At 53.2% G+C, this 23,109-nt stretch overlaps 1 protein-coding gene across 2 annotated transcripts; it reads left to right on the top strand.

The window, feature by feature from the left end:
- The first annotated feature begins 130 nt into the window (after positions 1-130).
- Positions 131-19,997, top strand: ING5 (inhibitor of growth family member 5). 2 transcript variants are annotated; one of them, XM_011229768.3, is made up of 8 exons: positions 140-437; positions 1,869-1,940; positions 4,184-4,350; positions 5,896-6,007; positions 6,169-6,262; positions 15,270-15,405; positions 15,651-15,712; positions 17,402-19,997. In XM_011229768.3, the coding sequence occupies exons 2-8, from the start codon at positions 1,913-1,915 to the stop codon at positions 17,442-17,444; spliced, it is 642 nt and encodes a 213-aa protein (XP_011228070.1). In that variant the 5' UTR covers positions 140-437; positions 1,869-1,912; the 3' UTR covers positions 17,445-19,997. The 2 variants fall into 2 exon arrangements, with proteins under 2 accessions (XP_019659247.1, XP_011228070.1); XM_019803688.2 differs by lacking the exon at positions 17,402-19,997 and having other exon boundaries at positions 131-437; positions 15,651-17,395.
- The last annotated feature ends 3,112 nt before the right edge of the window (positions 19,998-23,109 follow it).

Genomic DNA, 23,109 nt, shown 5'->3' on the forward strand with positions numbered 1-23,109 from the left:
GGCCGCCCCGCCCTCCCCGCCCTCGGCCCCTCCTGGACAAGGCCCCGCTCACGGCCCCGCTCACGGCCCGCTCCGCCCTTCCCGGCCCCCTCCGCTGGCTTGGCCCCGCCCCCGTGCTAGGCCACGCCCAGGCCCCGCCCCCACCGCGCAGTTAGGCGCAGGTGGTCGAGCCCCAACCTCCTAGACGCCGGGTGGGGCCTGGGGGTCTCCGAGTCCGGGATGTGGGGGGCTCCGGCCGGGGTTCTGTGCCTGCTCGTGCGGTGACCTGGGAGTTGGGGGGGACGATACTGGCGTGAAGAGTGTCCTAGGGCGCCTGTCCTTCCGCATGGCGTCGGTGGGAGGGGACTGGCCGCGCTGGTTCAGGTGTTGAGGACAGTGATGGTCACCCACGGAGAGACGTCTGGGAGACTCTTCTGCAGGCGTCCTTCTGTCTACACGTAGGTCAGGTTGGGGCCTCCTGAGGGAACTCCTGAGCAGATGGGAAAGTGCAGGCCGCGGAGGCCAAGTCGCTTGTCAAGGTCATGCACTGGGCAGCGGAGAGCCCGCGTTTGGACGCTGCTGATCTGGCTCTGGCCGCGGACGGCCTTGGGGGGGCGGCGGGGGTGCCGGGCTGAGTGCTCTGCAGCGCTGTATCGCAGTGCGAATACACACCGTCACTGGTCCCTGCAGCTGCTGACGGTCGGGGGTGAGCCCCTGCCCTGGGGGAGACGTGGGGTTCGGTCCAAGGCTGAGCCGTGGGGGGTCCTGGTGGGAGAGCACTGGGGAGGGGAGGTTCTTCCCTGCCTTCGGGCGCTGCTGCGCAGACCTGTCTGCTGGGAGCGTTGCGGCCTGCCCGTCTGAGTCCGGGTACCTGCCCAGTGAGCCCTATGAGGCCTCTGAGAACTGTGAGCTCCATCACGCGCGGGGCACCTGTGTGCAGGCTCAGGACGGAGGTGCCTGCTTGATTTTTGAGCACTGCTGTGTGCTAGGAAAGCAGCCTCGGTCCTCATTGTCCCGGAACTTACTTTCAAATGGGGCAAATGGGTGCTTTTAGAAGTTCGCAGCAGATTAAGGGTCATGCAGGAGCTCAGCAGGCTGTGAGAGACCCGGGGTGGCACTGTCCCGCAGAGCCCAGGATGGGACAGAACAGGGAGGTCCATGGGGAGGCCGTGGTGAGCCTGGAGGCTGGGGAGGGAGTGTGTGCCGTTCTCTGGAGGAGCTGGGCGGCTGTAAGTTGTGCACACAGGCTGGAAGGCCTGCCTGGAGTAGGAGCATAGGAGTGCGGGGCGGGGGGCGGGGAAGCAGTGTGGGCTGGTGTCCTCGACCTGCGCTGGCCAGCATGGTCTGTTTAACTTGAAATTAGTGAAACTTGAGCCAATGGAAAGTTCAGTCCCTGAGTCATGGTAGCCCCGCTTCAGGTGCGCAGCAGCCCCGTGGCCAATGCCTACTGTGCTGCGTAGGTCAGGCCTCCTTGCATGACATCTACCACACAGCGCTGGCCTGCACCGCCCTGCACACTGGGTGTCAGGGTAAGGCGGGGGGAGATCAGACAGACCCCAGGGCTTTGGTCTTACCCCTGTGGGGGTACTGAGAGGGGAGGGCCGGCAGGGGGTGTGGGCTAGAAGAGCCACACGGGCCACCCTCCCTGCCTCTGCTTGCAGCTCGAGGGTGAGTCCCCCCATAACGTCCGGCTTCTGACACGCTCTGAAGCCTGTCAGTCTTACGAGAGTTTCATACCCGTCCCCCCAAAACATACCTCAACCTTTCTGTTCCCCAAATCCTAACAGAAACAGAAAATGAAGTGAGCTTGTTATTTGCAGACTTTAGGTATAAAGTCTGGAAGGCCGGTTTTGTCCTGCTACTGAGAAGTGTGCGTCTCTGTGTTTCAGGCATCGAGAACCTTCCGTGTGAGCTTCAGAGGAACTTCCAGCTCATGCGAGAGCTGGACCAGAGGACAGAAGGTAGGTCCAGGCTCCTCAGTACTGCCAGTGGTGGGCTCTGACAGCTGGGGACAGGTGGCCCTGGTCTCCCAGGCCCCCGGGGCACTGTGGTGGTGTCTTATGGACACAGTGCCCACACTTTAAAATTCCACTTCGTTTTTTGGGGTCTAGCACATCTTTCTGTAACATCTTTATAAATCATCATCCATTCCTCATTACCTTTCCTGTCCTTTAAAGAGGTTTTCTGGTTTCAAACTGAGTACCTGTAGTTTAAACGGATGTCACTTGGTGATCATCTGGTATTTAGCTCCCTGTTTCTAAACATCGTGTTTTTGTGGCTGTTTCTTACTCTTCTTCCCTTTGGCTTTGGGCTTTCCTCTGTCACGTGGACCATGAAGGTTTGCTTCCCCCTCCCCCTGCTGTCCCCTGGCTTAGGGGCTTAGAATCGGAGCGTGCGGTCGACCAGGGATGGCGTTTCCTTCAGGACTCTTGTGGACGTGGTTTGCCGCTGGGCCACATTTCATGCTATGCTTATGTGACCTTTTTTGAATAACTGTGTTTTTTTAGAGTTCATAATTGCTTTGTTTTCTACGTTCCATATACATTCCACATTTCTACTGTGTCTGCTGAGCCAGGCGATCTGCCAGTCCCGAGTGTGCTGTCCACACTCAGACCTTTCCCCTGGAGCGTCCTGTCTTGTGGGTCTTGTCTGGGCTGGTTGTTTCTAGGCCTGCGACACAGGCATGGTCTCTGCTCATCTTTGGTGCAGGACCCTGATTCCTGTGTTGTAAACATCCTTTCTCTTGATCTGCTCCCTTGTTTTATTGGAGCCTATCCTCCGGTAGTTTCCTGCAAAACAGTACACGGGAAGGTAGATTTCTTAAAATGCTCTGTGTCTGAGAATGTCCTTGTTCTGGTCTCCTAATTGGTGAGCAGTTTGGCTGGGTATAGAATTCCAGCTTGACAGTCCTTTTCCCTCAGCATGTGGAAGGCACTGCTGCTTTGTCTCCCAGCGTCCCCGTTGCCCTTGAGGGATCCGATGCTGTTTGGATTCCTCATTCTTAATACCTGTGATCTTCTTTCCTTTCCTATGTAGCAGCTTCTGGGCTGCTGTCTTTGTCCCTGAGGTTTTATGTTTGGCGGCGATGTGCTTGGGCACAGGTGAGTTTTCATTCACTGTGCCTGCCACATATTTTGTAAGATCAGAATAGCTGTGGTTTTTCACTGAGTACAGTCTCCTGACTAGCAGAGACAGAGAATTCTGTTTTTGTGGAGTACCGCATTTACGTTCAGGAATAAGCAGAAGTGTTTATACACTGTCTACCAAATAGCACCTTGCAAACCTCTCCCCAGGTGGAGAGAGGGAGTCTCTGGCGCCTGGGGCCCTGTGTAACCCTGCTGAGCACGCGACCGCTCCCCGCAAGGAGCTCCCACCTTCCGTTTGCACCTGCAACAAGTTTTCTCACCTCCCTAAACCAAAGAGTTCACAGTTGTATGTGTCGGTCCTTCATATCAGTGGGATCTCACCGTATGTTGTCCTTTATGTCTTGCTTTTCTGGCTCACTGCCACCTTCTGTGGGATTAATCCACGTTGCTGTGTGTGATAGTTGTTGTGCTGTTTGGTGCTGGGTAGTGTTTTGCTGTGCGAATGGACCACAGCTTATTGGTCTGTTTTACTGTGGATTGCACATTTGGCTTGTTTCCTGTTTTCTGCTTTGATGAATGTTTTCCCATATGTACCCTAAATCTGGGGTGTGTGTACTTAGGAGTAGAATGCCAGGTGGTAGCTAAGGGGAGCGCATAATTTGTTATCCGAACAGGGACCGTTGGGAGTCAGGCTGGAAGGCGTACGTTCTGGGAGGGCAGTTACACGCTGTAACGTCCTGGGCGTGCTGCTCCGGCTGTGGCGACCACACGGCCCCGGAGCCAGACTGTCTGCCGAAGGCTGTGCCCGCCAGGCTCCCACCAGCGAGCCTCCGTGTTTAGTCAGCCGCTTCTTTGCTGCAACTTGGCTTTGGTTTTTTTCAAGATTTTGTTATTTGATGGAGAGAGCGAGCGCGCACAAGCAGGGTGGGGGGCAGGGAGTCTGCTTCTCCCTCTGCCTGACGTGGGACTCGATCCCAGGACCCTGAGATTGTGACCTGAGCTGAAGGCAGACGCTCAGCCGACCGAGCCCCCCAGGCTCCCTGCAACTTGGCGTTGTTCTGTACTCGTTATCGTGGACTCTGTTGCAGGGACTAGCTTTCCCCCCGTTTCTCTGTCAGATAAGAAGGCAGAGATTGACATCCTGGCTGCGGAGTATATCTCCACGGTGAAGACGCTGTCCCCGGACCAGCGTGTGGAGCGCCTGCAGAAGATCCAGACCGCCTACAGCAAGTGCAAGGAGTATAGCGATGACAAGGTGCAGCTGGCCATGCAGACCTATGAGATGGTGAGGAGGCGGGGTGGGGGCCGGCCGGGGGGCAGGCTTGGACAGAGAGGGGCTTCTGGAGGGGGTCCTTCCCCGGGGACCGTCCTGCAGTCTGGTTTCCACGCCCTTTGTGCTCGTGTATTTGGACGCTTATTTGTTCTCAGTTTTTGTATATTTTCTTACTGCTTATTTTTGTCAGCCCCGGGTAAAGTCCTAGAATTTGTTGTGTCCAGTTTTCTCTCAGGTAGGCTTCGTGTGGGGCTCACGTGGTGGCACAGAGCCGTTGTCGCGTGACGCACATCAGGTCGTGTGGTGAAGGAGGAGGCTCTGCCGTTCTCACGCACTGTCACCTAACTCCGTGCCCTGCCTCCCCCGGTGAAAACAGTTATCTTTTTAAAACCTGAATTAGGGGCGCCTGGGTGGCACAGCGGTTAAGCGTCTGCCTTCGGCTCAGGGCATGATCCCGGCGTTGTGGGATCGAGCCCCACATCAGGCTCCTCCGCTATGAGCCTGCTTCTTCCTCTCCCACTCCCCCTGCTTGTGTTCCCTCTCTCGCTGGCTGTCTCTATCTCTGTCGAATAAATAAAAAAATAAAATAAAATCTTTAAAAAAAACCAAAAAAACCTGAATTAAGTTGTATTCGAGAAAGAATACTCTGAAAGGAGGACGTGATGCTTGTTTGGGGTTTTGATGCCCCAAAGTGCTGAATCATTTTTTTTTTCTTTTTATGATTTATTTATTTATTTTGGAGAGCGAGAGTGCGAGAGAGCGCTCGCATATATACGTGCACAGGGATGGGGGGGCAGAGGCGGAGGGAGAACCTGAAGCAGACGCCTTGCTGAGCCTGACCCGGGGCTTGAGCCTAAGACTGTGAGATCATGACCTGAGGCGAAACGAAGAGTCGGGCGCTTGACCGACTGAGCCCCCCAGGCGCCCCTCCAGAGCACTGGATCTTTACAGGAAGCAGCTTGCTTTTTAAAAGTTAGGTTTGATCAAAGTTGTCAGAGACAGTCAGATTTTCTCTGCTGCATCACAGAGTTTGAGACGTTGGTTTGTTTCCAGACAAGGAGGGACAGAGAAGCTCTCCTTTTGGACAGTGACGCGTGGTGTGGGTTGGTTGTTGTGAGCCCGCGGCCTCTGCCAGGGGCGGTGTGGTGACGTCTTATCCGCACACTTTGACCCCCATTGCCTTCTCTTTCTTGCTTCTTCCATCTTGTCCTGCATACAGTGTTAGAGCCCTTTTCTCTGAGAACCTGTATGCTGTTCAGATTTTTAGCAAGGGTTAAGTTAGGGTCCTTGTCCCCGTTCCGTTGCACTTCACAGCCCCGTCTCTCGTTATTGGCTACCTTCATGGTTTTCCTGAGCAGGATGTATTCTGTTGGGGTGTCAAAACGTGGGGACAAAGACCCTTCCTAACCTGAGATAGCGGACCTTGTTTTAGGAGCTTTCTTAATTGAAAAACTCAAAGGGCAGGAATACTTCCTGGTTGACTCCCAGCGTGTTTGTGATTCCTGAGGTGTCTTGTCTTCGTTTTTAAGGAAGACTGGTGCGCGTCCTTTTCTGTAGGTGGATAAACACATCCGAAGGCTCGACGCAGACCTGGCGCGCTTTGAAGCGGATCTGAAGGACAAGATGGAGGGCAGTGACCTTGAAAGCTCTGGAGGACGAGGGTTAAAAAGCAAGTCTTAATTTTTCTTGATTTTGTTACTGTTATCTATGGAGTCTTGAAGAATTTTGGTGGTAAATACGTGAGGAACATTATGGTAAATATATTTGAGTAACTCTGGTCTGGCTTTAGTGAGTTCTATGAAGGTAATTGGGGTGTTCGTTGTCTTTCAGAAGGTCGAGGTCAGAAAGAAAAAAGAGGCTCCCGGGGTCGTGGCAGGAGGACCTCAGAGGAAGATACTCCAAAGAAAAAGAAGCATAAAGGAGGGTGAGAGGCTCTTTTCCTTGTCTCTTTCTCCCCAAAGATTACTTAGCATTAGTATTTCCTTAGCATCTAGAAACAGCAGTGGCAGCTAACCGCGAGGAAGTGCTTCCCGTGTGCCCGCGGTGGGTGTGGTTCTGCATGCTGTCCCCGTGCCGGCTCCGGCTCCGGCTGCGCTCGGCAGCCCGACGGGTTCCCAGGGAGAGTGACCGGCCCTAGTTTTACAGCTCCTGCGCGGGAGAGCTGGGTTTGCACTGGGCGGTCTGACTGCACAACTCACGCTCTTAGCCCCTCTGTGTCCTGCCTCTTGAGTGACATCCTATTTATTGACAGTTCAGGCTAAGCCACGCTTTAGCAGCTAAATATATAGCTGTGCATTGTTTTATGTATAAATATATATTTTGGATATATTTGTTATTAAGTTGCACAACTGCATTTATTAAATATATGTGTCATTTACCTTGAACTTCAGAATATTTCATTTAAAGCTTTCTCCCACCTGCTCCCCTCAGCCCCCAAGCTGTTGTTGGGTTGCTTCACAAAAGTGATTTTTAGAGTAGAGAGAAAATAGTAGAGCGCCCAGTGGCGTCTGTGGAGGTGGTTTTGACCGTTAGGGGGGATCTCAGAGAGTCTGCTCTTGACCAAAAAAAAGGGAGAAGTTTTGGTTCTTAAACCTGCTGTTTAAACTTTTAAGAAAAACTCCAAATACCATTTTGCGGTATACAAATGCAGAACAAACGTGTGTTTAATGAATTACTCTGGGGCACATCCTTGTCGGTCACTGACTGCTGCCAGAAGCACCTTCACGTACCCTGTCGAAATCATCACCTCCTCTCTCTGCTCCAAGTAAACACGACCCAGACTTATGTGCTGTTTATTTCCATTCTCTGTAGTTTTGTCCCCAACATGTGCATTCCTGGACACTATAGTTTAATCTTGCTCTTTTTTTTAACCTTTAAAGTTAACTTTATTAAGGAATAATTTACATACAATAAAATGTTCTTAAGTTTACGGTTTAATGCTGTATTCAGTTTCTTTAAAGTTATGGAACTATTCAGCCTTTCTATTTCTTCTTGAGTCAGTTTTGGTAATCTGTGTCAAGGAATTGGTTGTTTCATATAAGTCGTCAGATGTATTCTCATCAGATTGTTCATAATATTACAAGATTGTCTTTCTGTTGTAGGATCTGTACTGACGATTCCTGTTTCAGACCTGATGTTGATAATTTATGTCTTCTCTCATCTTGTCTTGATCTTTACAGAATTAGATTTTGGTTTCATTGGTTTTTGTATTTTCTCTGTTGTTTGTTTTCTGTTTCATTGATTTCTGCTCATATATTTTTTTAGAGGGAGGAAGGGGCAGAGGAGTGGGAGGGGGAGACTCTTAGGCTCCGCGCCCAGTGTGGAGCTGGATGTGAGGCTCAATCTCACGACCTTGAGATCATGACCTGAGCCCAAATCAAGCGTCAGATGCTTAACCTACTGAGCCACTCAGGTGCCCCTATTTCTGCTCATTTTTTTTTTTTTCCTTCCGACTACTTGGATTTACGTTGCTTTTATTTTTCTGGCTTTTTAAGGTGAAAGTAGCTTAGATCAGTGATTTTCATGCTTTCCTTCTTTTCTCATATAAGTATTTATTTAAAACTGTAAATTTTCTTCTAATTACTGTTTCATTACTGTTTTAGCATATCCCACAAATTTGGATATGTTGTCTTTTTATTTTTATTTCATTCAAAATATTTTAAAATTTCCTTTGTGGTTTTTCTTTGACTCATAGCTTATGTAGAAGTATGTTCTCAGCTTCCAAATAATTTGGTATTTTCTGGGTAACTTTCTGATTTCAATTTTTAAATTAATTCTGCTATGATCAGAGAATATCATATAATAGAAATTCTCTGAAATCGATTAAGTCTTTTATGATTTACGGTCCTGTCTTGCCGTATGTTCCAGACCCCCTTGAAAAGAATGACACATTTTGCTGTTTTGGGTGGAGTGGTCTGTAAATGTCAGTCAGAGAGCTTGGTTGGTAGTGTTGTTGGTCCTCTGTACCCTTACTGATACTCTGTTTATTCATTTGATAAATTACTAAGGGAAGAGTGTTGAAATCTCCCAACTCTAGCTTTGGATTTGTCTGTTTCTCCTTTCTGTCATTTTTTGCTTCACGTATTTTAAAGCTCTATTATTTGTTGGTACATACACATTTAGATTTTCCTAAAAATAGCTGACTCCATTGTTATGAAATGTCTTTTTTTTTAAATTTCTTATAATATTCTTTGTTGGTCTGATATTATGATAGTCACTCCAGTCTTCTTACGATGAATTTTTGCATGGTGGATCTTTTTTCCTTTTTCATTCTTTTACTTTCAACATATTTTTGTGTTTGTATTTAGAGTGGGTTTCTTGAAGTCAGCAAAGTAGAGTCTTGCTTTTTTCTTAATCTAGTCTGACAATCTCTGCCTTTTCACCTGAGTATTTAGAGTACTCGAATTTAACCTAATTACTGATATAATTGGATTTAAATTTACCCTCTTGCTGTTAGTTGTCTCACCATCCCTTATTTTAGTGTCTCCTTTTAGATTAATCAAGTAGTTTTTAGTGGTTTTATTTTTTCTTTTGTATTCTAAGGACTGTTCTAGTGTGTACACCCTGTTCGTTAACTTACCACAGTGAGCTTCCAATAATGTTACACTATTTTGTGTTTAATGTAAGGACCGACACAAGTATTTTTCCCTCCTGTCTTTTGTGCTGTTGTCAAAAGTTTTACTTCACAACATATTGTTGGTGTTGTTTTAGGTCTAAACCATTGATTATATTAAACAGATTTTCAAACATGAAAAGGAATTTGTCACTCAATGCACATACGATTTCCACTGCTTTTATTTCTTTACGTAGATGCAGATTTCCATCTCTCCTGCCTGTAGAACTCCCTTTACGGTGTTTTGCATGTAGGGCTGCTGATGGTGATGAATTTCCTCAAATTCTTTTCTCTGAAAATGTCTGTTTTATCTCCTTTTTTGAAGGATATTTTTGATGGATATAGAATTTTAGGTTGACTTTTTTTTCTAGCACTAAAGATGTCCCATTGTCTTTAATCTTGAATTGATTCTGATAAGAAATTAGTGATAATTCTTATCTTCGATTTTTTTATATGTAAGTGGCTTTATTTATTTTTGCTACTTTTAAGATTTCCACTCAGCAATTTGAATTTTAGTAACTTAATTACGATCTGTCCTGGTGTGGATTTTTTCGTGTGTATTCTGCTTGAGGCTGTTGAGCTGCTTGGACCTGCTAGTTTATAGTTTGTATCAAATTTGGCAAATTTTTGGACATTCATTATTCACATAGTTTTTTCTGCTCTTCTTTTGTCTTTTTATGGGACTCTGATTACATGTATGTTTCTTGATATTTTCCCACAGTTCACTGAGGCTCTGCTTATTTTTTTGGCCAGTGTTTTTCTTTCTGTTTGGATGTTTCTATTACTTTATCTTCAAGTCTTTTCTTCCTTGGTGTCTAATTTAATGTTAGTTTCCTTTAGTGAATCTTCCACTTAAGAGATTCTCTTGTAAAGAAGTTCTATTTATTTATATTTCATACTTTGTTTTTCTTATTACATTTATATTTTTTTGTTTTTGAACATAAGTATTTATAATAGCTTTTTGAAAGATCTTTTTTTCTGAATCTATTTGTTACTTCCAAGTATATTTCTTTCTTTTCTAAAAACCAATTTTTTAAGGTATGACTGACATACAAAAACCTTTACATATTTAACATACACAGTTGGAATAGTTTGACAGGTCTGTTTCTATTGACTATTTTTTCTCATGGTTCAAGTTACATTTTCCTGCTTCTTCACACGTCTTGTAATTTTTTATGGGATGTTAGACAGTGTGAATGTTATGTTGTTGAGTGTCTGGATTTTGTTGTCTTCACTTAATGGGTGTTGAATTTTTTTTCTATATTTTTATTTTCTAATTTTTGTTCAGTGGTTTAATCACCTGTGGATCAACTTGATCCTTCGCAGCCTCTGGGTTTTTTTTTTTTTTTTTTTTTTTTATTTGAGAGAGAACACAAGCTGGGCAAGGAGCAGAGCGAGAGGGAGGAGCAGACTCCCTGCTGAGCACGGAGCCCGATGCGATGCAGGACTTGATCCCAGGACCCTGAGATCATGACCTGAACCGAAGGCAGATACTTAACCAACTGAGTCACCCAGGTGCCCTTGTGGGCTCGTTTTTAACCTTTGTAAAAAAAAAAAACAAAAAACTTTTTTCTTAAAGGGCCAGATAGTAAATATTTTAGGCTTGCAGGGCATATTGTCTTTGTTGTGTGACCACTCAGTTCTGCTGTTTTATATCAAAAGCATCCACAAAAAATATGTAGTTGTGTGATGTGGCTGTGTTTCAGTAAAACTTTATTTACAGAAACAGCTAACTGCAGGCCATATTTTGCCAGCCCCTAGGTTAGGGTAGCCTTTATTCTAGGGTTGGTTAAGTCATACTGCTAAGGCATAACCCTTCTGGGTTCTCTTCTGAATGCCTTCTGAATTTAGTGAGGCCTGTCCACGCTGGCTGGGTGGAGCTGAAACGTCGCTGAGCCTCTGTGCGAGCTGTGGCCGCTGTTCAGCTCACAGCTCCCCTGTACCCTCTGCCTGGACTCATGGATTCTCACCCTGTGCACAGCTTAGGTTTTAGTGAAAAACTCAAAGGGATCCCTTTGCAGAGCTCTGGAGCACATTCTCTCTACCTTCCTCCTTTCCAGCTCCTTGCCACCAGATTCCAGCAGCCTTACCCTCCTCGAACTTTGGGTTTTTTCCTCAGTTCTAGACACGCATGTTGCATTGGGTGTTCCTCTTGGTGGACTGAGGCATGGGTAGTGCTTCCAGTAGGAAGCTGAGATGATTGCAGGGATGATCTTAGGGTTCCGTCCTGAGCTGCCTCTTGTCAGCGTCTGGAAACGGCTGCTTCACAGGTTGTGTCCCATTTTCTAGCTGCTCACAGCGGGAGGGCAAGTTCGGTGCCTGTTGTAGTCTCCTGCTCAGAAGTGGAAGCCTTTTTTTTTCTCGTGTAGAGAAGCCCTGGCGGTCTCTTTCACGTGTGAGTTTTTCTCCATCCCTTTCTTTTCTCCACAATTTTTCTTCGGAGGAACCTGGACTGTTTGACTGCTAGCGTTGCCTAGAGTTTTGATTTTGCTGACAACACATGAAGCCTGGCGAGCATGTCTGCAGTGAACATGTAGAAACTGCTTCTCCTCTTCTGCTCGGTGGGTCTGTTTGATCTTTGGGGACGCCTGGTTTCGTGTGTGCCCTTGCTTGAGCCGGTGCTCGTGGGTCTGGCAGGGTTGATGGGCCCACGCCATGGTGGCCTCTCTGGGTGCAGTTTGGCTGTGTCAGTTACAGAGGGGGGACCACCGATGTGGTGTTTCGTACGTTGTTGTTTTCTGTTCTAGAACATCCATTGGATTCCTCCTTTTGTAGATTTTAGTTCCTTTCTGAAAAGTGTCCATATTTGCATTCTTCTTACTCATATTTTCTTTGCGACAGCCACTTCAAGCACTGTGTGCTGGTTTTCACTTCGGCTCATTGGTGCCTCTGCTCCTGTTGGCCAGCCTTTCCTGGGGCTTCGGCCACGTTTTCACATCCTGTAGATTTTAGTGTCTATCTGACTTCAGGTGGGAGAGGAGCGTGCAGGGTGAAATTTGTGCTGTTCCCCGGGACTTTATTTTGCTTTTGGTCCAGGCACACGGAGCCGGGTGGAGGTTGGGGGGGGGGGCTTTACCTGGGCCCAGTCCCCTCCCCAACCCTCCCCAGTTCTTGATGGAGAACCCGCGGTTTATTTCTCCTTCCTGAAAGGCTGCCTGTGTGGCTGGGCAGCGCCCTGGCGATGCTCAGGTTTCCTCTCTTGTGTCCTGCCTCCCCTGTTGCTGCGGTTGGCGGAGGTCAGGAGCAAGAGGCAGGCCCCTTCCCCGAGAACACGACACGGCTCTTTGCTGTACCTTTCTGCACCTCCGCAGCGTCTGCATGCCCCCGGTTCAGGAAACGGGCTGTGGGGTCATTGCTGCCCTGAGTGTCCGGCTCGGCAGTGTCTGGCCATGCTGGCTCGGTGTGTCCTCCAGAGGCCAGCCAGTCCTTGGCTAAGCCGCAGAGCGGGGCAGCCTGCCAGCTTGGCCGCGGCCCCTCCCTCGGCCCGAGCGCATCTGGCCCGTGTCACTCCACTCTTGCCAGTGTCTTTAAAACGTGGTCTTGGCAGCTTACTGGGCTTGTTCATTTGACTTGTGGCCGCAGGGTTCCGAGTCTTCCTGGTCCTTGCTGGTCAGAACCCAAAGGCACAGTGGCCTTTTTTGGACACAGCGGGCTCTCTCATTGGCCTCCTCCTCACCAGGGGTCCCTTGCAGGGAATGAGGCCCCAGCTCTCCGACGTGGTTGGAGGCTCCCTGGTGGGGCGTGCACCTGGCTGTGCTCAGACCTCACGGTGACCCTCATGTCTTGCTGCCATCTGTGTGGACACACTTGAGATGAACGGGCGTGCGGCGGTTCCCTCGACAGCTGTGACGGTGTGCGCGTTGCTGACCGCTGTCTGACGGCGCCGAGGAAGCACGTCGCTTTGCCTCTGCTCCCCCAGCCTTTCTTCTGGGCCGGCTGCGGCTGAGAAGGGGAACGTCGGGTGGGGAGGTTTGCAGGGCACCTTGGCAGGCAGGTCGGGCTGGACTTGGCCCTTCTGCATGAATTCCTTCTCTGTGGCGCCCAGAGCGGCCGTGCTGTTCTGTCCTACTGTACAGATGTTGGGACAGGCCAGAAGGCCTCACTGAGGTGAGGGGTGGGTGAGGGCTGTGTGAGCCGTGCTGGGCCTGCCCTGAAGTCTGGCTCCGGCTTGTGCTTGGGAACAACATCAGGAGGGTCAGGCATGGGAGGGGGATCCCTGGCACTGCCTGGTGAGGGATTCCCGCAGTGTCCAGGGAAATGAGCTCGGAGGACACCTCTTGTGCCCAGCAGGGCCGGAGTGAGGGGGCCAGCACGGCTGACATGGGGTCTCCAGCCTGCCTGGCGAGCAGGAAGGGCTCCTCCCCTCCACCCTCCTGCCCCAGAGCCCCGCCAGGTGAGACTGGAGAGGAGGTGCCCGAGGGCCACCCCCAGGCCTCCGCCCTGGTTGGGTGGTGCCCTGGAACCTGGGGGACAGGGGCTCAGGTCACGTGTCAGCTCGCGGTGTGAGTTCAGTCAAGCTTTGCCAGCAGAGCACGCAGAGCCGCCGAAGCACAGTCGGCGCACGGAAGGTACGCGCCCCGAGTGCGTCTGTGCGCGACCCCAGGCGGGTTGGCACCGGTCGTCCAGGTGAGTGCCCAGGGAGGAGAGCCCGCCGATGGGACGACGCAGGCGCAGTGGGGGCTGAGATGCAGTGTCGGGTCAAGCCGAGACGTGTGTGTGTGGCAGAACGCAGGGAGGCACACCCTGGTCTGACGACTGCCTGAAGCATTTGGAGAGCGCGTGGAGCAGGGTACGCTTTGTGACGCACACAGATTTCAGAGAAAGACCAGGAAAGTCCTGTCAGTTCCCAGAGACAGAGACTGCTCACCGATAGGGGGAAGAGGCTCAGACGGGCTCTGGGGCCTTACTCCAGCGGGCAGCACTCACCCCAGGGGCCGTGCTCTTGGGGGTGGGGGGGCGCTGGGACGGGACGGTGCTGTCTGGGGGTGCTGGGACAGAGGACGGTGCTCTCCAGGGGGTGCTGCTTGGACAGGACGGCGCTCTCTGGAGGGGGCGCTGGGACAAAGGATGGCGCTCTCTGGGGGTGCTGCTTGGACAGGACGGCGCTCTCTGGGTGGGGGGTGCTGAGACAGAGGACGGTGCTCTCCAGGGGGGTACTTGGACATGACAGCACTCTGGAGGGGGCGCTGGGACAGGATGGCCCTCTCTGGGTGGGGGGCGCTGGGACAGAGGATAGCGCTGTCTTGGGGGGGCAGTGTGGCGTGGAGGTGTATGGCTGAGCCTGGGTGTCTGCGTGCAGAGGCACGGAGTGTTTCTAGACAGGCCGTATGGGAGAGAGGGGGCGGGATTGCTTCTGGGACCAGACTTCCGTGTGTTTCGGTTGTTGCGGTCTGCTGCAGTTTTTAGCTTCCCCTCGAGTTCCTGGAGCGAACTGGCTGTGTCTCCACAGCAGCTGTGTATTCGAATTCTGTCTGTGTCCCTGATTCTGGAGGGTGAGGTAGGGGAGATTTTCGTTCTTTGCTAAGTGGAGCATACGGTCTACGTGACCCTGTAGCTGGCAGGTCTATTTGAAAGCTGCTGAATCACACGAAAGAGTGAACAGCCAGCCCTTCCCGCTCTAACGCGGGCAGACGCTCCCTCCAGCTCTTCCACCTGCTTGGCTGCAGAGCTGTGGGCAGCCGACAGGGAGGGAGGCATGGGCAGGCTGGATTCTGGCTGGGCCACTGGTTAGTGACCTAGGAGGGCTGTGGGGAGTTGGGGGGCAATAGATGTGCTTCATGGGGGTGGGTGGGTGATGGCGCCATGTGGTCAGAAATGGCCTGCTGGCGGGTGGGCAGCTGGGGGGTGGGAGGGGGCTCCCAAGACTTACAGCTCCAGGAATGGGGAGGGCATCTGGAGGTTTCTGGGTTTTGGGGTGAAGGTGCTGTGGGCATGTGTGGGGTGGAGGTGTGGTACCGGCTGTGTGGGTGAAGGCAGCTGGATCAGTCTGGGTTGGGGTCCAGGGTTCTCAGATGGCATCAACTGGTGGCTGGTGAGTGGGGGTATGTGCCTTCCCCAAGGGAGAGGGTCCCTACGAGGCTGGAGAGGGTGGTCCTGGGGTCGGGTGGGGTGGCCAGGGAGCCCAGGGAGTAGGGCCTGTCCAGATGGAGGGACAAGACGGGCATGGGTTCATGTTTCCAGAGTGGGACCAAACCCCAGTGCTGGGTGGTGAGTGCTTTTGCTCATGCCCTCTGGGGTGCTTTTGTGCCCGAGTTGTCTTGTACCAAGGGGGTGCTCCATCCCCACCCACCTGCCGCTCAACTGCTGGGTTTCCCTGCAGGTCTGAGTTCACCGACACCATCCTGTCTGTGCACCCCTCCGATGTGCTGGACATGCCTGTGGACCCCAATGAGCCCACCTACTGCCTGTGCCACCAGGTGTCCTACGGGGAGATGATAGGCTGTGACAACCCAGACGTGAGTGTGGGCAGGCTGTGGGCAGGGCCCTGCACCTGCGGTGGTGGGGTGGTGGGGGTGGGCGCTGGGCACACGTCTAGGGCAGGGTCCTGCACCCACAGTGGTGGGGTGGGGGGGGGTGGGCGCTGGGCACAGGTCTAGAGCGGGGCCCTGCACCCGTGGTGATGGGGCGGGGGCTGCTGTCTTTGGTGTCCAGCCCACGGAGCATACAGAGTCCTGACTATGGCCTCCTCTCTGCCTTGCAGTGTCCCATTGAGTGGTTTCACTTCGCCTGCGTGGATCTAACCACGAAACCCAAAGGAAAATGGTCAGTGTGGGGCGCTGCTCTGTCCTTCCCTGTCTGCGGGGCATCCTGTGCGCTGCTCCCCTGCAGAACCGGGCTTCGGCCTCGGGCACTCCGGTGTAGCGCTCCTGGTTCCTGGGGCTGAGCTGGTAGAGGGACAGCTGCTGCCCACGTCACCTGGGCCACATCTTTGTGATGTTTGCATGATTCTTTTAGAGAACGGCTGTTTCGACTCTCTTGATTGAGGTAGAGATACTCTTATATACAGGTGTGAAATGAGGAGCTCTTTTCCCTGGAGAAATTTTGGGAAAAGGCAAAGAGCATGAGCGTTAAGACCAGTCCCAACCTGGGTGTGGGCCAGGGACCTGCGGAGGGGCCTCTGTTTTTGGGAAGCTGCTCGGAGTACTTGGGCACCTTGCCTTCCTGACCCTTGTGTTCAGTGGCAGTGGCAGTGGCAGCTTTTGTGGTGTTCTGAGATTTCGTGTAAATAAAAACCAGGTTTTATCTACCCGTGCTTAACATGGACACATGTCCTAAAATGAAATCTCGGAAATCTTGTTCTGCAGAGGAGATGAGAAACCCCCGATGGACAGTCTGTGTCCCGGGCTTCAGGGGGTGACGGCAGCCGCGTGCGGTCCCGGCACCAGATCACCTCAGGGAGTCTGAGCAGTCACGGGACGTGCCCCTGCCAGTGCCCTGCAGCCGATGGGCACCTGAACGGGGCTGGGGGCTGCTGGCCCACCTGTGGGGCAGGTGTGCCTCGGGGGTGGGATGCGAGGAGGGAGATTTGATTTGAGTTTGGACATGGGTTTGAGTTGTTTTTGGGACTTCTGGAAGAGTCAGTAGGCGACGGAGAATCATTTTGCTTCTGGGAGGGCCGTGCAGATGGGGGTCCACCACCGGGAGCTAGGAACGGGGCAGGACAAGCAGAGTCAGGGAGGCCGGGTGGGCCCCACCCCTGCTGTCTAACTCTGAGTTTCTCTGGGGTCTTTCCAGAAACCCAGAGTGTGGAGGCTTCTTCCCTGTTAAGTGAGATTGAAGCTCGGACACGTGTTCATGCTTTGCTTCCTCCGGGGCAGCGGCGTGCTCAGTGCTTACTCGCTGGCACAGACTGGACGCTGGCGAATGGTGGCCCATGCACATCAGCTGCTCCTGCGTTGGGAGCTAGGAAAGCAGCTGGAATGTCCCCTTGTGTCACTAACAGCTCCCCCGGCCGGGACTGACCAAGGGCAGCCTCCTCTATCTGAGGCGCTGGCCCCGCTTGCCTGGGGTCAGCAGGGAGCACTGGCTAACCGTGCAGGTCCCAGGGCCCTCTCGGCCTGCCCGCCTGGCTGGGTGTGCCGTGTGCCATGCTCCGCTGTGCTTGGTCGCCAGCACCTCGGCACTGGCGTGGCCGTGGGTGTCGTCTCCCTTTGATCACTGGCGACCACGGCGTCCCACAGGGAGGACCAGTTAACTGGATCGTGAGGAGTGCTCATGCGTAGAAACGGTCCTGCTCGTTGATCTGTATCTGTCGACGTCAGAGCATGTGCTGACTAGGGTGACTTGCTGGGGTTCCCCGTCACCAGGGGTTTCCTGATGGGAGAGCCACGTGCTCCATGCGCTCTCCCCTGGCGCTGTCGCAGCGACCTGTCCCGCCGTCCTGGCGGCCCCTGGGAGGCGGGCTGTGGGCCTCTGCACGCACGGCGCCGATCACCGTGTCTTTCTCCTCAGGTTCTGTCCACGGTGCGTTCAGGAAAGGAGGAAGAAGAAATAAGGCTGGTGCCCAGACGAGAAGAGCAAGTTAATATATTCCTTTTTCATGTTGCAATATTTTCTCTTCATTTAAAACTACCTTGTTTCAAATGATATTTAAAAACTCAGTGGCCAGTTGTAATTCTGGATACTTCCTAAAACAAACAAAAATCCACCTGAGCCCTGTTTGCACGAGGAGCGATCTTACGGGGACTTGCCACAGTGACTTTATTCTGGAGACTTTGTACTGGCCCCGCGCAGGCGCGCCGAGCAGCTGAGCCTTCCGTGGGGGCTGCGGCGGGGACCGTCCAGCCTGTGCACTGCCCTCACTCTGGAGCCGAGGCGTGAGCCTGCGGGGTCCGTGCGTGCTTTCCTGGGGCTGCGCCCAGCACCACTGGAAACACATCTGTCCCCGCCGAGGCGCCTGCGTGCGTGGGAGCTGGCGAGGCCTTGCAGGAGCTCGTCCGCCAGTCCCAGCTCTGCACCGAGCCCATGGCCTGTCTGGGAAGGGCAGGGCTCTCCCCGGAGGAGGAGTCTCTGCTTTGCTGTGCACTGCCTTTCTCGTCAGGACTCCCAGTTCCCTCCGTGAGGGTTTTACCTTCTGGAGTAAACGGCCCTTCATTAGCACACGGGCGGTCGTTACCCTGACGGGCCGCGAGAGACGTGCGACTCACAGCTGATGCTCCGTTTCTCTGGGAATTCCTGACATTTTTACTGTGAAGATGAAATTATCGTACTAGTATGAAGATAGTGGGTCTGTGTGTCTGTGACGTGAGTCCAGTCCAGTAAGAGCCGATTTTAAACCTGTCATGTCGCACACCGGTCAGCAGCTTATGTCCAAGGGACGACGATTGTGTGATGCGATTTGTGAATTTCTCGTGCCACGGCAGTTCTGGAATGAAGCTTGGAAACTAGAGTGTGTTTTCTGTTTAATCTGCATTCACCAAACCAATCTTGAACTGTGTTTTTGGGAATTGTTGGGGGAAATTGCATACATTTGGCGTGTTGAGATCCATTTGTGATGGTGCGTAGTGTGACTTCTGGGAGCAAGCGTGGACTCAGAGACCCTCCAGCATACAATTAGAGAAGTCCGAGGAGTCCCGAAGAAAGAGGGAAGCCTGTTTCTGTCCTCGAGGCAGGCAAAGACACCCAGGAGGCCGAGTCGAGATGTGAAATTCCCAATTGAAAAAGAGATTCTTGTCTTCTTCATCAGGGGGCCTTCTGGAACGGTGCACCTGTGTCCTCCAGTGGCCTTGCTCACCGTATGTTCCTCCTGTTCTCTAATCTTTCACCAAGGACAGGAGAGGACACAGAGAGAAACCTGGGGGCTGTGTGCCGCACGGGCCACTCCTCACCGATGGTCGGTAAAGGAGAGCTGAATGCTAGACGTCACAGGGCAGAGGGGTTCCCGCTGGAGCCTGCGTCTGTGGTTCTCAGCCGGTCAGCCTGCACCACACGTGCTGTCCTGCCGTCCTTCTTGAGCTTCCAGGTGACTGCGGGGGGGGGGTGTCAGTCGGAGAGCGCCACCCTTTCCGTCCCGGGCTGCGTGGTTTAGGGTAGGGGTCAGCAACCGGCCTGATGAGCTGTCCGGGACTGATGCCTCCCTGCTGCTCAGAAAGGAGGGGTGGGGGCCTCAGGATGAGCGCTGGCTGGCACGCGCCCCTCAGTCTGCCACAGCTGAGAACGAGGCTCGTTTGTATTTAGTAACTTAGCTTTTTGTTAACACAGGTGTTTAAAGATTGTGGGGAATAAATTGTGGAAAATTGTTTTCTTCACTCTTTTACCAGTTTTCGTGGAGAGGATAGGTAAGTACACGAGTTTGTGATGATTCTTTGGAAGCTAGTTTAATATTTGCACTGCATCTTACAACACTTCCCGGCCACCGTCATTATGGGGAAACTGGTGTCTGGGGGTGTGGGTGCCTGGGTTCCGGGGCCTCACTGGCTGCGCAGGGGGGATGGCCGACTTCCCCGTCCGGAGCTTGTGTGTCGCGTGTGATGCTGTCCTCTGCCTGTCGCCGTGTCACAGCCCAGCTGCCGGCCTCCTCCTTGTGGGTTTCTGTGCCTGCGGTCGCCGGTGTCTACTTTGGTCAGTCACATAAGTATCTCCAAAAGAGCGTACGTAGAGCTTGGGCGAAAACAAGACATGAGCAGAATAGGAAGATTTGTTCCCTCCGACGCCATTTGGGTCACCACGGATCCGCTGTTCCTTCCTGACTGTGAATGCTGTCCGCGAGTCAGAGCGGTGCTCAATGGCTGTTTGCTTGGGGAAAAATGTCCTGCCAGCTGGTCTGGGTCTAGCCCCGTAGGCCTGGCCCCCTACATCTTGGGGTGACTCCCGCCAGACCCCCTCTGCCTGCCGGGCACTAGGTCTGAGCCGGCGGCGGCTGCAGAACCCTGATCCTTGGGTTGAGGGGGTCTGGGCTGGGCCCAGAGGTCCCTCTTGCAGCTGTGTCTGAGCCGAGGGTGCGGGCCCTCCACGGCTGTGGGGTTGACTTGTAGGGAAGGAGCACCGTGGTCAGAAGAGCCTCCGCGTGTTCCTTGTTCTCAGTGCACTATCAGCAGTCAGCAATTGGACAAATAGCCTCTCGTTTTCCTATAGGAGAACACATGCTGCACTTACACAAATCGTTTGTTAAACTGAGCCCCCATGTCCGTAGCTGTGCTAGTGGAGCTGCTGGCTGGGCTGCAGACACGGAGCTGAGGCCCGTGTGACCAGGGTCCCCAGGCAGGCCCACGTGAGCTGTGACTGGCCACGGCCACGGGATCCTGGTGGCTTCGGTCTGTGCAGTAACGATGGGTTTGCTGGGATGCGTGGGGACGATGGCCAGGTGTGTGCCAGTCCCGTCCCGGGCGGCCACGCGACGCTCTGCCTCCTGACCTGTAGCTGGCAGCCCCGGGCAGGGACTGCTTTGAGCAATAACACTGTCCGAAGAACAGCTTCCCTGTGTGGCCGCAGCCGGAATTTGGACACTTATGGGCCTTGGAGATGGAAGGTTTTCCTCAGTTTAGTGAGCTGTGACCGGTCCTTGTTACCTGTGCCAAGAGGAGTTTTAAAACAGAAAGTCTAAGAAAAATGTTCTCATTCAGGAGAGAGTTCTATGAAGTTTCTTTCTACAAATGTATTTTGTGGTGTTCACTTTTACCACATTTCATCCAAAAAGATGATGCAGCTTTAACACGAATGTTACATTTTATTTTCAAGGAATTATCTATGTTCCCTTTGTAAAGGAAAGATAATATTGTAAATCTTTTTATTAAATAATGTAAAGATGTATATCTGTATTTTTGGATCATGTTATAGATTATGGATATATTGTTTAATAAATAAAGTATTTTTTGGAACAAACATTTGAGAAGGAGTCATTCTAGGAAATGATAAAACCTCAGTGCTGTGGCCCTGGTAAGTATACCCCCCTTTGATCTGTAAAGGGGGTGTGCAGCGAACGGGGGGAGAGGTGTTTGGCTGCCACGGGCCCGGGCCAGCCCTAGCTCAGCTGCCGTGGTGTCAGGAGCTGGTCCCTGAGCCCACAAGAAATGACCGTGCAGAATACTTTATAAAAGCATAAAGCGCTTTCTCTGGAACAGAAGGTCTCCCTTCCCAGAGCTGCATAAGTGTGAAGACCCCTTTGGGAACAAAATAGTACTTAGGACATTTTTCCTTGAGGAGTGTTAATGGCCAGGGTCCTGAAACCCAACTTGGTCACCATGACGGAGAGGCCCAGCCTCTCACCTGTTTTCCAGATGAAAACCGATTCACAGACCCAGAGTCCTTGCTGGAGGGAGGGTGAGGTTCTGAGGAAGGGCCTGGAATGCCACCACGAGTGTGCCTTCCCTCTGGGCACCCCAGGGATGCCTTTGCAGTGGCTGCCTAGGAAAAGGGAACACCAGTGTGTGGTTTTGGGGTGGGTGTGGTAATCTTCACTGGCTCCAAGTGGTTACTAAGTCCCAGAGGTCATGATGCCCCTGGTTGACTAGTTCAGGAGGGCCTCCTGTGACAGGTGACATCTGACTGTGTCCAAAGAACCCTCTGTGCTGGTCTTCCCTCTGCCGAAATGTGCCATTGTGACAGACCTGACAACGGGCAGATTCCCACGTGGACCTGTGGAGCAAGGGTCGTTATGGCAGGAAGGCCAGGGGGAAGTGTCTGGAATGTCCTTACCCTTGCCAGGACAGTAGTGCAAAGGCAAAATCATCCCTCGTGGGAAGATGCAGTGGTGACGTACTTACCCCACGTGGACAGGAGGTGGGCAGGTTGTAAGGAATATAGTTTCTCGGAGACACAGGACACATCCAGCTGCAGCTGCTGTCCCCGAGCCGGCATCGCTACCAGAGCAAATCCGTGCCCTCCTGGCACACGGCATGCAGTCATTGGTGCGGCAAGTGCTCGTTCTCTCTGCCAATTTGTGAGACCCCTAGAAGCCGCTTGTCGTGTTTGGTAAAGCCAGCAGTGCACCTCGCAGTCTGGCCTCCGTCACGTGGACCAGACATCTTCGTTATCCTAACATCCCGTCAGCTCCGCTGTTGGCATCCATCATTGGGTAATTGGACGAGCCCAGCAAGCACTGGCGATGCCTCAGGAGGACGGCTGGGAGCCCAACTCCAGAACCAGGGTAGTCACGGTAACAGTTTAATGTAGGGTGTTGGATGAAAAGGCAGAAAGGGGGCACCCAGGTGAGCGTGACTGCAGGAAGCAGGGGTGCGGTCTGGAGTTGGCCGAGTGGCAGCTTATAGCTGGGCACCGGTTGGGATTCAGAGCTCAGGAGGGCTGGCTGCACTGCTGCGGGTAAGGTGGGGAGCCGGTGCCCCGTGCAGCTGGGACGTGCGCCTGAGGGGAGCGTGCTGCTCGGCTCCTGCCGGCACCCCTAAGGGGAATGTGCTGAGGCCGGGAGCTGCACCAGCGCTGCACGGCTGACGCTGCAGGAACATCCGTTGGGCCTTCCCCGCCTTTGACTCCCTCAGGTGCCCAAGCCTAGCAGGCCCCACACACCGAGGGCAAAGGGCGTGTCGGAGCCCAGGGTGGCGGCGGAAACCCGGAGGGGCAGCGTTCCTGCCAGGCTGCCTCTGCTTCCCGCCTGGGCGTGTTGTCCGGGTCACCCAGCCCTGGTGCGGTCCCTGAGACATCTCCCCTGAGTCTCAGCCCTGGGCCTTTGTTCAGGAGAAGGTTCAGGCTGTGTGCACGGCAGCTTTCCGAGCTTTGTGCGTCCTGCCTGCGATGCATACCCAACTTGCGGGAGTGTCTGCCCTCTGGCTGGACGTGGGGTCAGGGCAAGGTGCTGGGTGCTTGGGAGCCAGAGTTCCCTGCTGGGGGCAGAGGTCTGGGGGGACGGGGGACAGTTCTCTCGGGGTAGCCAGAGACCCCTGGGGGGGCAGAGTTCGCTGGAGGAAGCCCCGCAGCAGGACGAGGAAAGGGGCGGTCAGGGTGGGCCAGGGTGGAGCCGGCCCTTGGGAAGGGCCGGGAGAGTGTGCGGGGAGCCCTGCTGGGCAGTGCCGGACACAGGTCAAGGCCCGCTGTCCCGCGGTGCGCGGTGCACCGAAGTAAGCGCTGGGTGCACCTGCCGCCCGCAGGGCTGGGGAGAGGCCTGGAGGTCGCCTGTCCCGCGGGGGGCGGGGACTAGAGAGCGCGGGGGCGGGGGCGGGGCCGGAGGGCTCCAGTGCGCATGCTCAGTCGCTCCCGGCTTGGGCCGT

The sequence above is a fragment of the Ailuropoda melanoleuca genome, chromosome 2, assembly GCF_002007445.2.
Source record: "Ailuropoda melanoleuca isolate Jingjing chromosome 2, ASM200744v2, whole genome shotgun sequence".
NCBI classification, from domain to species: domain Eukaryota; kingdom Metazoa; phylum Chordata; class Mammalia; order Carnivora; family Ursidae; genus Ailuropoda; species Ailuropoda melanoleuca.

Excerpts from the sequence above, each read along its gene's own strand:
- ING5 (XM_019803688.2), top strand. The coding sequence starts at position 1,913 with ATGCGAGAGCTGGACCAGAGGACAGAAG. Across the intron at positions 6,008-6,168 it reads TGGAGGACGAGGGTTAAAAA|AAGGTCGAGGTCAGAAAGAA; the intron begins GCAAGTCTTAAT and ends GTTGTCTTTCAG. Across the intron at positions 15,406-15,650 it reads TAGGCTGTGACAACCCAGAC|TGTCCCATTGAGTGGTTTCA; the intron begins GTGAGTGTGGGC and ends TCTGCCTTGCAG.